Source organism: Nuphar pumila, chromosome 6, assembly GCF_984573655.1.
Source record: "Nuphar pumila chromosome 6, dmNupPumi1.hap1.1, whole genome shotgun sequence".
NCBI classification, from domain to species: Eukaryota; Viridiplantae; Streptophyta; class Magnoliopsida; order Nymphaeales; family Nymphaeaceae; genus Nuphar; species Nuphar pumila.
The window spans coordinates 6,135,827-6,149,770 of NC_143254.1; the positions used below are offsets into that span (position 1 = coordinate 6,135,827).

The window sequence follows — 13,944 nt, forward strand, 5'->3', positions numbered from 1 at the left end:
GTCTACAATTGGATATCCAACCAAACCGGCACTAATAAAATCCCATATTCCTATGCACATATTTTAGAAACTGTGGTTTGACCAAGATTGCCTCCTACTGGGTCAAACCTAATGGGTTGACCCAGCTTGAATGGTCCTAGATTCCCCATGGTCATACTTTTTCTTTTCAGGTTTTAGTTGTATATGATTGTGTTATGTACATGAATTAGACATAGGAGTTTGTTTCTGCATCTGTATGTAAACCTTGTTTTCAAGCCTCACGCTGATAACATTGCTTGCCACTTGATATTTGTGATACTGTTCTTATGTTGAATAATCTTGAATACTTGATTAGTATCATGTGTCAGCCACTAAGTTCCCATTCGTGATAATTGATTTTGGTCTTAGATAGGTGATACATGGTATAGCTGTTGAGTATGGATGCCTCTCAAACATTATGGATTTACATTCTGTGGTTTATATTTTTGGTTAGTTGATAGTTGTCTATTAAATGTAACTAAATCATGATTTGATATACATTTTACAATATCGTAGGAATTTCAACCATTACATATGAAACTTCCTTTTAGTTAGTGCTAGTGAAGATGAACACTTAAAAAGCCTTTGTTGTGTGGTGGGAATTCTTTGAAGAGAATTCTTATGTCAATAATAAGAAATGTGTATTTATATGTCTGCTGACGGAGTGAAAGTTGACAACGAGAAGCTGAAGGCTATTGTTGAATGGCCAACCCAGAGCATTATGGAAGTAAGGAGCCACTTTCCATAATGTTTTCATGGACTAGCCACTTTCCATCAATGGTTTCCAGGAATTCCAAAGTCCAATAGCTGCCCTTTCAGTTTCTGCTTCTCATCTCTTGGAACATGCATGTGACAACAAACTTAACAGCTAAATCAAAGGATTCCAAGAAACTAAGATGCAGATATAATTCCTTTATAATGGATTTATACTTACAAGATCAAAAATTGAAAAAGTATTGTCATGGAACAGCACAGCAATACGGCCCCGGCTATGATCCCCAGCAACAACTGGTGAAAATTTGATCCTTCTAATTCCATCTCTGTGAGTGTTGAATGATGAAGAAAGTCCAGTAGTCACATCCCACCAACGTATAGTTCCTGATCTGTCTCCCATAACCTTTAAAGATTTATCAATAAAAGAAGCTAGTAGCTGTGTAACTTCTCCAATCACAAAAGAACATGCATTCAAATCTACAGATATGATGAACAAATAATTAATATTGAATATAATACATACTACGTGTGGAAGTCGGTATGCCATAGCAGTCACCAGTCCATCTAATGAAACAAATGATGAAGAGGGCCACTTTGGTCTGAAAGGGAAAAAGAAAAAATCATAGCCATCAGGAGGACTTTTGACAATTGAATCAGAAGCTAATTTCTTGTAAACCTGTGAAAAAAAATAAGACTCATGCAGATTGCATTCCTTCATCTCAACTAGATACGAAAATGCATTGAGAAAAGGATAGGCAAAGAACTGACCCGAGGAGGCAACTCAGCTATTAAGTTAGGGGGGGAATGAACAATCTACTTCTCAAGCTTAATGATTCTTGAGTGCAATGGAATATTGTCCTGCTTGTCTGTCTGGCAGTCAGATTTTGAACCAAGGTCCTTCTGCAAAATTTATTTACAACTTGGGACTAAGTTGGCTAGAAACTTAAGAGAACTTTTTAGTGGCCAACCACACGATTCATTTCTCTAGGAACATTAGGCAGCTTGAGAATCACACTGTATTCTATGTGGTTAAATGTTTTTACACTATCAATTTACTGTAGTTCTTTTTGTGGGCCACTTTAACTTATCCCAGTGATCTCCTAACTCCTAAATAAATTGATCTATTTTATGGACCACATCAAATATTTGAGGCACCAATACCAAAAACTAATCAAGTATAAGATATCAATGTAGGATACCTTGTCTTGTACATCCCACGAATTTGGGTAGGTCCAATTATCAATCTCAACAATATATAGCCACATCAGTTGCCAAATAAAGCAAAAATAGCACTTTCTTTGAAGAATTAAACTTAAAACTTGCAAGCCTCAAAATTTGGACATATAGGTCAACATTGATCTAGTTGGACAAAGTTGGTTGGTTGTTTGTTGACTTAACATAACTTCCTGTTGACCCGCACTAGACTGTACCAGCGATGTACCACACCCATACACATGTTACATAGCTAATAGGCACATATACCAATTGCTAAACTTCAAATGGTAGCAAATGTGCATATTAACAAAATTTGTTGGGACATCTAACACAAACTAAAATTACATTAGATAAATAAAATAGTCCAATATGTGATAATAATCCAATAGAGGATAGTATGGAATTCAAAAGAAGGAACCTGAAGTCTCGAATCCGTCTACCCTGAACTTCAAAGACGCCTAGAGCACCGTTCACTAATGCAAATGCAAAACTTTCAGATGTTTCATCATTAGATCCATCTGAACCTCCTTCCTCTGCAAAACTGGAAGTTACTCGGATGTTGTGTGATAATCGATAACATTGCTTTTTACAATATTGAATAAAAGATTCGTTACTCCATAAAGTAATAGATCTTCATCATAGGAAACTTGTCATAAAAGAAATACTTACTGGAATCTGTAGAGGATACATTTATATTGGCAGCTGCAACAGATGAAGCAATGGTGGGCCGCTCTTTAGAGAAGAGAGAAGCTTTCCCACCAAGTCCTTTTTGAGAAGGCCTAGGTGCTGTAGGAAGTGTCCACTCCATTATAGTGAATGGAAGAGCCAGCGATCTAAGCTATATAGGAGAAGCCAATTAACATGTCATAAAATGTAGAACCTTTGAACAAAAATATTGCCAAGTAATCCATCCACCTGGGAAGCAAAAATGAAGTCTTTCATGGCTTATCTGTACTAACATGACATCTGAGAAAGAATCAACTTGGTCATGCCCTAAAAGAAAAGAAATATCACTAGGAAAAACAAGGTCTGAACCTTGAAGTGATGAGAAATAGAAATATTCATAAAGTGCTGGTCCAGTATTTGCACAGGTATATATTCAAACAATAGTATGTGATGTTGGTAAAAGAAGATAATAATTCAAAAGATACAGCAGATCATAGTTACAAATATTGTTCTCGGGAATTTCTTGACAATTGAATATCTCTGGAGATTTTCAAAAGTCTTGTTTTCTCCGGAAAGTATTGGTTCTAAAAAATATCATATTAAATATGTAATAGCAGTATTGTAAAATTTTATGAATATATACATTGGCATGGGTGATTGCAAAATATTATATTTTTATAAATAACACACAAAAATAATCCCGTATTGAAAAGGAAGCAGAATAAGTGTTTTTCTATGAGTCTTAATAACATAAAGTAGAAACTACAAAAGAGACAAAAGAAATAGTCCCAATATCAATGAGTAGGGGGAAGGAGTGCCCCTTCCACCTCTATTTTGAAAGGATGGTTCCCCTTTGTTTTCCATATTTAACTTGAAACTTCAAAAACTGTTCACATGGAGTCATCCACATTAACAACACTTTTTGAAGTCTTTTTAGAAAGTGAGCATTAAATGCCCTTGCTTCTAAAATGTTTCTTGGTTTCTTTAGAAAGTCGGCATTAAATGTCTTGCTTTTAATAAATATTTTGGGTGTGTTTGGTTTATAAGTCATGATCGATATGTGAATAAATGTGACAGTATCATGAGATATACAAAACAAGCAAGATTTTGAAAATCTCGTGAAATTGTCATAATTATCACGGTTTGTGATTTTATCACAATAAAAGCACAAGATTTTCAAAATCTCGACAATATTTGTGACTGTGCCACAGATGCCTTACTGAAAGTACTTGTAATTTTTATAGATCAGGAATGATTGCCAGCACAATTGTACACTTTTTTTATAAGAGTGGGAACTATTTTAACCTGACTTTCCACCTGGGTAAATAGTTGACTATTTGTCGGTGCATTTAAGCACACCCTAAGAGTACATCTGGAACAACTTAATGCTGCAATATTAGGTGATATTGCATGCATGCTATCTCCTTTTCCTCAACCATACTCACCAATATCGTTCTCAGCAATTTCTTGTTCATTGTTTCTTTCAAAGTTTTTTTCAAAAAGTGGTTATTCTCAAGTAAATCTCAGAAGTTTTAAAAATTAAAATATATATAATAATAAGAAAATAATATGTTTTGTATTATTTTTCTTTCAAAAGCATAAAAAACAAGTTTTAAAAGTTTTTAAAATACAAAATAAACAAAAATGTAAAAAACTAGACATAAAATATATGAAAATAAATTGTTTTAAAAATATTACAAAAATAATGTGATATTTTGAAGATATCTCACTATTTTGCCAATATTATTGGCTTACCTTAAAATGACGACAATATTGGAATGTTTTCAAAATGTCGGCGATGTCAGTGACTACATTCTAAACATTGACATGGTTGGCTACCTGTGGTTTTTCTAAAGTAAATCTCAAAAGTTTTAAAAATTTTAAAAATAGATAAATAATAATAAGAAAATAATATATTTTGTATTATTTTTCTTGCAAAAGCATAAAAAACAAGTTTTAAAAGTTTTAAAATACAAAAGAAACCAAAAAAAGGAAAAAACTAGGCATAAAATATATGAAGAAAAGATTTTTTTTTTCAAAAATATTGCAAAAATAGCATGATATTATTATGATATTTTGAAGATATCACACTATTTTGCCGATATTATCGGCTTACCTTCAAATGACGATAATATTGCAATATTTTCAAAATATCGGCAATGTCGGTGACTACGTTCTAAACATTGACATGTTTGGCTACCTTTCTAGATATGGTATATACCAGAGTTACTAGAAGCTTCTTTGATAGGTGGGAAGCCCGCTTCCCAGAAACTCACTTCAAAAGTGCAATATTCCTCGCTTCTGAAACTTTATGGGAATCTCGATTCTCCCATGCTTCTCCTATGTTTTCCACACGCTTGATCTATTCTTCTTATATGTTTTCTCACTCTACTTTTCATGTTTTTTATGTGTTTTCTCTCACGCTTCTCGGTCACTTCGATGTGATTTCTCTAAATTTGCAGTCATCATTTTTAGATTTTTGATAAAAATTTAATTCTTACACTAAAAAATCATGAATTAAGAATATGCACTTTTATTTTAGTTTTTATTTGTGTTTCATTTCTATTCTCATTCAATTCTTATATTGTTTTTTTTATTCCTCGCTTCTTACTTCCTATACATTTTATAATGCATCGCTTCTCACTTCTGCTTCATGTATCATTTCTCGCTTCCACTTCCTAGTCTAGCACCTTGGTAAGTTGGTATACCTTTCTAAGAAAACATAGGCACGTTGTTGAAACTTTAAGAACTTTGCTTATTGTTAGCCATGTGCCTAAGGTTTTCTAGGAAAAAGTTCTCTTAACAGTTGTTTATCTTATAAACAGAATGTCATCCTCTTCTTTACAAAATATTTCACCTATTGAAAACCTTTTTAAATTCACCCATGATTATTCCAGATTACGAGTATTTGGTTGATAATGTTTTATTTTAACCAATAAGAATGACAAATTTTCTTCGAGAGTTATCCCTTATGTTTTCTTTAGCTACGCCGATAACCAAAAGGGATATAGGTGTTATGATTCTAAGGATGAAAATTTATATATATCAAGAAATTTAACTTTTTTGGAAAATAAAAAAAAAATGATAAGGATCAACCTAAGAAAGTAACCGAGTATTTGTTTTTATCTAATCTTGTTTCAAAACAAGATATTAGTGATTGTGAGTACGATTTTTAGAACGTTATTGAATCAAGAGATATTTAATCTCTTGATGAATTGCCTGATAACCAAACTTGTATACAATATTCTAGACGGGGAAATCAAAATCCCCTATGTGCACTTGAAATTTTTTTTAATCCTAGTGAAGATGAATTGCAAATTAGGAAATCTTCTACAGTATCAAAACCTCCATTAAAATTTATATTATATGACTCTTTTTCCTCAAAATACCAAGCATGCATAGCCCCAATTCATTCATACATAGAACCTTCATCATATGATCAAGCCAAAGAATACTTCGAATGAGTTAAAACTATGAGATTAGAACTAGAAACAATAGAAAAAGCTCAAACTTGGTCCATTCAAAATCTTCAACAGGAAACGAAACCCATAGGTTGTAGTTGAGTATATAAGATAAAAACCAAGAGTGATGGGACTCTTGAGAAATACAAAGCTAGGTTAGTTGTTAAAGGGTATTCACAAGAATATGACATAAATTATGAAGAAACCTTTGCATTTGTTACTCGCATGACCACGATTAGAACCCTTACTTCAGTTGCTTCTATTAAAAATTGGTTCATATATCAAATGGATGTTAAAAATGTTTTTCTAAATGAAAATCTTATGGAAGAAGTTTACATGGAGGCATTCCCTGATATAGACACTCCTCAAGGAAAGGTCATTCGCCTACATAAGGCATTATATGGTTTTAAACAACCATTCAAAGCTTGGTATGATAGATTTAACAAAGTTATGCTTGATATAGACTTTAGATCTTTTTTTACTGACATTGCTTTATTTGTTAAGGATTCTAATGCAGGTATCGTTATTTTGCTCCTTTATGTTGACGATATGATAATCACTGGAAGCGACAAACAAGAAGTTCAAAATATTAAAAAGATTCTTAAAACTAATTTTGAAATGACTTATTTAGGTCTTTTTCGATACTTTCTAGGTATAGAGATTGTTTATTGCCCTAGAGGGTATTTATTATCTCAGTCTAAGTTTGCTTCTGATATTGTTCTCAGGTCTGGTATCACGGATGACAAGAAGGTTGACACTCCTGAAGTAACTGTTGAGAATAGGTGGTTTTAAGTGAAGTTTTTTTTTCATATTAGATGCTATTTGAAATTATGTTTTCATAATGGGCTTAGTTGTAATTATTCTTTTAAGCCTCTCTCTATTTAACATAGAGAGAGGCCCTAATAATGAGTTAACGAGTTTTCTCTCCCTGTGCAGTCGTCTCTCTCTCTCTCTCTCTCTCTCTCTCTCTCTCTCTCTCTCTCTCTCTCTCTCTCTCTCTCTCTCTCTCTTCTCTCTCTCTCTACCTAGGGTTCGGTGCATCTTTCTACATGGTATCAGAGCCACAGTCGATCGTGGGAGCGTGATCGATTGTGATCAAAGCACAGTCGATCGTGGGAGCGTGATCGATCGTGATCAATCCAACGAAAATATTTTTCCAATCACGTCAGCGATAAATTTTTTTTTGAAAGATCTGATGACAGATCTGGGTGTGCTGCTGGTCGTGGATGCTTGCTGTTGCCGAGTTTTTTTTTGTAAGATCTGATGACAGATCTGGGCGAGTTTGTTTTTGCTTTGCCTTGACTCCCTGTTGCCGAGTTTTTTTTCTTGTTGTGAGTTCTTGCCGTGATTCTCTGTTTCTGAGCCTTATTTCATTCCCTGGTGTTGAATGTTTGCCTTGTCGTGACTCCCTGGTGACGAGTCTTATTTCAGCCGTGATTCCCTGATATTTGGGCCACGATTTTTTTCTATTTCGTGATTTCATGTCGTGACTTCTTGGTTTTTGGGAGAAACAGCAATCAAACTCGTAGTGGTGTTGCTAGTGTTTGAAAAATGACTGACTGTCAAGCTGTATATGTCTGGGGAGCAACCTCTGTTATGATTCAGGGTCTGCGTATGCAGAGGTATGTTGGTTGTGATTCGCTGATGTGCTGAAAAAAAAAAACAGGTTCTGCGTATGCAAAGTTATGTTGGTCGTGATTCACTGATGTGCTGAAAAAAAATTATTAAAACTATTTTTCATGTTTGTGGGCTGTTGTTCACTACTGTCGTGGAAACTGCAGGCTAGATTTCCTGCTGTGCTGGGAAAGTACTCGTGTTGTGGGCTGCTATTCCTTACTGTCGTGGTTTTTTTTTGTGTGTGAACAGCTGTTGATTATCATATTGGTTGGTGTGTGAGTTTAACATACGTTTTTTCCTGTGTTGATTGGAGTCTGTCCAGTTTTTTTTGCTGAAACAGAAGTATGGTTGAAACTTCGAAATGTGATTCCAAAGTAGAAAATATTGGAGAGTATAAAGCATTTGCCAATCCCTTTTCGTACGGCTCGTCTGTAAGGTTGAATGAAACGAACTACGCCAGGTGGTCCAAAACTTTTATAATGTTGGTATCTGGACATCGTAGAAAACATATCTTGTTGGAAGACGAACCCACTAAAAAAGTGGGAAAATATGTTACCTGGATGAAGATAATGACATAGTTATGTCATGGATTATGAATAGTGTCGAACCCCATATTGCAGATGGTTTAATTTACTATAATACAGCCAAACAGATGTGGGACAATCTTCGAGATACGTACTCACAAGAGACTAATGTGAGTCGTATCCTACAAGTTGAACAGGAAATATATAATTTACAGCAGGGAGATCAAACCTTGGCCCAGTACTATGCCTCTGTCAAAGCTGCATTTGAAAGACTTAATGCTCATAGACCCCTCTGCTGTTCGAAACAAAAGGATCATTAAGAACAAACTATGGTTGCTCGGTTTCTTACAGGTTTATTTTCAGAATTCTCTGTTGCAAAAGTCCAAATGTTGACTGGTTCAGATGTTCCTACTCTTGCTGAGGCATATAATCGTCTGAGTAGACTTGCGATCTCTCTTCCACAATCTCAGCCTGTGACTCAGTCATCTGCTCTAGTTGTCTCATCTGGTTATGGGCGTGGAAATCTTCAGAACATCAGAGGATGAGGTCGTGGACGAGGTATGGGAGGCAGAGAAAAGCTTCAATGTACATTTTGTGGAAAATCTGGACATTTAAAAGATCGTTGCTGGGATAAGCATGGCCGGCCAACCTCTTCTTCATCAAAGTCATATGCTCCTAAAGCAAATGTTACTACTCTTGAGGCAACAAAGGCACAGGAAAATATTTTTGCAAGTGACAGTAGTATCACCCTCAGTCGTGCTGAATATGATGAGTTGATAGCTCTTCGTCCTTTGAATTTCACCCCTCCTGCAGCTGGGGTTGCCTATTCAACCGGAAATCATCTTCATCCGACTGACAGTAAGTGGATTATTGACTCTGGTGCATCCAGACATTTGTGTGGAAATTCACTTGTTTTTTCAGATCTAAAGGATATTAATGCTCAGCTTGGAGTCTCATTAGCCGATGGGAGCTCCTCCCCGATTGTTGGTCAGGGAAATATTTCTATATCCTCCTCATTACAGTTGCAAAATGTTCTTCATGCTCCAAAATTTCCTCAAAGTTTACTCTCTGTTAGTTGCCTTGTAAAAGAACAAAACTGTAGAGTAATATTTGATTCGATGGGTTGTCATTTTCAGGATTTGCTGACGGAGAAGAAGATTGGTGGAGGCTATGAAGAAAATGGAGTTTACTACCTACATCATCCAATGGGTATTGTTCATGCTGCAGTGGAACATTCATTCAGTCCTGTTCAGTGGCATCGTCGTCTTGGTCATCTTTCATTGTCAAAGCTTCGTTCGGTCTTTCATCAGATTCCTTCCACCACATCCTTTCAGTGTGAAGCATGTCAGCTGGGCAAGCATCATCGAAGTTCGTTCCCTTCGAGTTAGAGTCAGTCTAGTAATAAATTCTTTGAACTTCTTCATGCAGTTGTATGGGGTCCTAGTAAGATTCCTACTAAGACTCAGTGTTGATACTATCTAGTTATTGTTGATGATTTCTCTAAGTTGTCATGGGTGTTTTTAATAAAGAAACGATCTGAAGTTCCAAGTATTATCAAATCCTTAATTCTTGAAATAAAAACTCAGTTTGAATCTATTGTTAAGATTGTTCGCACTGATAATGCTCTCGAGTTTAAATCAAAAGGTCTGTTACAATTTTACCAAGATCATGGCATCCAACCCCAAACTTCTTGTGCCTATTCATCTCAACAAAATGGGGTGGCTGAGCGAAAACATCGGCACCTGCTTGATGTTGCCAGGACCATTATGATTCAATCCAATGTTCCTGCGTTATATTGGGGTGATGCGATTACCATTGCTTGCTATTTGATCAACCGCATGCCTTCGTCTTCTGTGGGTGATCAAATTCCATTACATGTCCTAAAACCTAATGCCCCACTCTTTTCTTTCTCACTAAAAATATTTGGATGTGTTTGTTTTGTACACAAACTTGGCCCTGACCGTGATAAATTAGTTGCTCAAGCTACAAAATGCATATTTATAGGTTATCCCAAAAATCAAAAGGGATATCGATGTTATGATCCTATTTCTCGCCGAGAGTATGTCAGTGCGGATGTATCTTTCTTGGAATCCACTCCATATTACTCCATTTCCGGTTCCCCGCTGCAGGTTGATCCAGCTGAGTCTTTTCCATTACCTATACCTCCTTTTCCTTTGGAATCTGTGCCCTCATTCCCGAACCAAACTTCATCCTCTTCCAGATTTAATAATCCTCCATTGGTATATGTGCGTAGAGCTCCACCTCCGCAAGAGCCTTCATCTTCTTCTTCTCCTGAGGTAAGTTCTACTGACAATAGTGATCTTCATGATGATGATAACAGGCCCATTGCTCTACGAAAGGGGAAACGACAATGTACCTTATATCCCATATCTCATTTTGTCTTTGATGTCAGAATTGAAAATCAAATGAAGTCTTTTATTTCAGCCTTATCTGCTGAAACTATTCCTCTGAACTATCAGCAGGCAGAGCTTGATAATCGCTGGAAGCTGGCTATGCAAGAATAAATGGATGCTTTAATATCTCAGCATACATGGGATCTAGTTGATTCCCCAGCAGATGCTGACATTGTTGGGTGTAAATGGGTATATACAATAAAGTACAAATCTGATGGTTCTTTTGAAAGGTACAAGGCCAGATTAGTAGCCAAAGGGTATACTCAGACATATGGTGTTGATTTCTTTGAAACCTTTTCTCCTGTTGCACGGATGGGTACCATTCGTCTTGTTCTCTCAGTAGTTGTTCAACATGGTTGGAGCTTGTACCAATTAGATGTGAAAAATGCATTTCTATATGGGGATTTATCTGAGACCGTTTACATGCAACAACCTCCAGGATTCGAGGTTAAGGGGGAGTGTCAGAAGGTGTGTAGATTGAGAAAGGCGATTTATGGCTTGAAACAAAGTCCTCGTGCATAGTTTCAAAAGTTGTTTGAAGTGATGTCACACCACACAACATACTCTCTCTCTCTCTCTCTCTCTCTCTCTCTCTCTCTCTCTCTCTCTCTCTCTCTCTCTCTCTCTCTCTCTCTCTCTCTCTCTCTCTACCTAGGGTTCGGTGCATCTTTCTACAGTAACAAATGTCAAAATGAAAATTGATGATAGGGGAGCTTCTGGATGATCCAACCCCTTATCGACAACTTATCGAAACTCTTTCTTATTTGACAATTATTAGACCTAATATAGCACACGATGTACTCACATCTAGTCAGTTTCAACACGCTCCCACATTTGTTCACATGGGAGTTGTTTTGTATATTATTAAATATCTTAAGAATTCTATTTTTAGAGGCATGTTCATGTTTTCTGCATCTGGATTGGATTTACTTGCATACACTGATACAGATTGGGGAGGTGATCTTAACACTCAACCACGGGTTTTTGTGTTTTCTTAAGTGAATCGTTAATCTCGTGGAGATGCAAAAAGCAAAAGGTCTATCTTTCCTCAATTGAAGCAAAGTACCAATCCATGGCCACAACCACAATGGAGGTGGCTTGGTTAAGAAGACTGTTGGCTGGTATGGGAAAAGGAGCTTCAAAGATGTGCTACGATAATAAGAGTGCTATCTACATTACCAACAACCACACTTTCCAGTTTTCATGAAAGAACAAAGCACATCGAGATGGATTGCCACTACGTACGAGAAGAATATCTTCAAGGGATTATCGATCTACTTTATGTCACATCAGAGTATCAGTTGGCAGATTTTTTTCACCAAACCTTTCCCCGCTCCTAAATTCCACTTCCTTTTAGGCAAACTTTCGCTCATTATACCGTAAGTTTGAAAGAGAGTGTTAAAATGTATAAAATTGTATATATATTTATATATATAATATTATATATGTATATATATGTTTTTATGTATATACATATAAATATATTGTATAGTTAATTTTTTATTTATTTTTATTCTTTATTTTTTCCTTTGTTAGATCTAGTCAAATTAGGTTGACTAGGACCCAACGGCTAGAAATCTAGTTGTTAGGAGGTCCCTCTCTTTCTTTCTTTTGGCTCTCTTGCCCTCTCTTCTCTCCCTCTTGTGTATATAAATAGGGGTCTTCCCCTATTGCAAAGTATGCTTCTTGCACACTTGTGATATTTAATAAAATAATATTTTGTATATTGTAAGCTATCTTGTGTACACCCTTTTGTGGGTTTATGTGAGTGCTCCTTAGAGAACACTTTTGTGTTGTTCACTTGATATTGATGGACATTTTGGTTCGTAATTGAAGGCTATTTGGTTCTTTACATGCAACTGATCTTGTTGTGAAAGTGAGGTTGGTAGTTGATTCTCATATGGAAGCAAACACCAAGTTGCCGGCTATAGATGGAGTAGAGTTAGAGGACTCAATTGTATACAAACAGTTGGTTGGGAGCTTGATATACTTCACTATATCTAGGCCAAATATTACTTATGCTATCTATGTCATAGTTGGCAAACTCGTGACCCAGAGTCAGATCGCTCAACCCTTGACTCGCAAGTCAGCAGGTCGACTGGGTAGCTCGAACGAGTTAGAACTATGCATTTTCTAGTGTTAAGATATGGAAAAAATCAAAATTCATATTGTATAATTACTAAATTTAGGACATAACATCAATGACTAAGCTATATAAGTATTCAACTATACATAATTGTTAATATTTATGATTTAAAACATATAATTCTTTATAACAAGTATTCTTTTATAGGAATTATGCATTAAAATCACAAAATGCATGAAAAAACAAAACACATAAGAGGCATGTGAATCGGCAGTCCTGAATTGGTGACCCGATTGGGGTCTAATCCGGGTCGATTCGAGCGATTCCCGGGTCGACTCGCCAGGTTTGACAACTATGATCCATGTGGTTAGCCAATTAATGAGTTCTCCCAAATCAGTACATCTTGTTGTTGTACTCAAGATCATTAGATAGGTGATGAACACCATGTCGTATGGAATGTTTTTTTTCGCATCTTCTTCCACAGGTCCTAGAGCCTTGTGATGTTGATTTTGAAGGATCCACTAGAGAACGTCTCTCTAGCACAAGGTTTTGTGTTTTTATTGGGAGCGCCTTGATATCATGGAAGAGTAAGCAGCAACAAAGAGTTGTTTTATCTATAGTTGAGGTAGAGTATAGAGCTATAGCTCAGGTTACAACTGAGGTTATTTGGATCATCAGGTAGCTATTGGGAGAGCTAGGGGTACATATGCATGGAGAACCTCCTTGAATTGTGATAACATGAGTGTTATTTATATTGCAAAGAATCCAAAGTTCTATTAAAGGACAAAGAACATTGAGATAGATCATCACTTTGCTAAGAGAGCATATGAAAATGGGACCATTTTGTTGGAGCATGGAAGTTCTAAAGAGCAAATTGCAGATGTGTTCACTAGAAGTCTTGTTTTTTCTCATTTCAAGTCATTCCTCCTCTTCAAACTTGGGATGATTCCACTTGCATCATCTCAAGTTTAAAGAGTATTGAGGAATGTAGTATATTATAGCATTTCTATGTGTGTTGCCCCTTCTTGTATATTTCATTATTTATAGGAGTAATCTTGTACTTTTGAGTTCTATGTTTTAAGAGTCAAAATTAAGAGTCTATTTTTGTCCTTTCTCTAACAGTTTGTTAGTGAAGGAGGGTGGACCTCTTATATTGTTGTAACTCTTCCTTTTGTTACTTAATGAAAGTTTCTTTCTTCATTGTTCATCTCTCTCTTCACTCTTCTAGA

The 13,944-nt window shown here is 35.9% G+C and overlaps 1 protein-coding gene across 1 annotated transcript in view; it reads right to left on the reverse strand.

Moving 5' to 3' along the window:
- Nucleotides 1–13,944, reverse strand: part of LOC149833762 (Transducin family protein / WD-40 repeat family protein) — a 40,819-nt gene that overhangs the window by 17,307 nt on the left and 9,568 nt on the right. The window contains exons 7-10 of the mRNA XM_090011010.1: nucleotides 2,617–2,785; nucleotides 2,366–2,480; nucleotides 1,256–1,331; nucleotides 953–1,135 (exon numbers count right to left, since the gene is read on the reverse strand). Coding sequence (XP_089867136.1) covers nucleotides 953–1,135; nucleotides 1,256–1,331; nucleotides 2,366–2,480; nucleotides 2,617–2,785 — 543 coding nt within the window. The remainder of the gene's footprint in view (nucleotides 1–952; nucleotides 1,136–1,255; nucleotides 1,332–2,365; nucleotides 2,481–2,616; nucleotides 2,786–13,944) is intronic.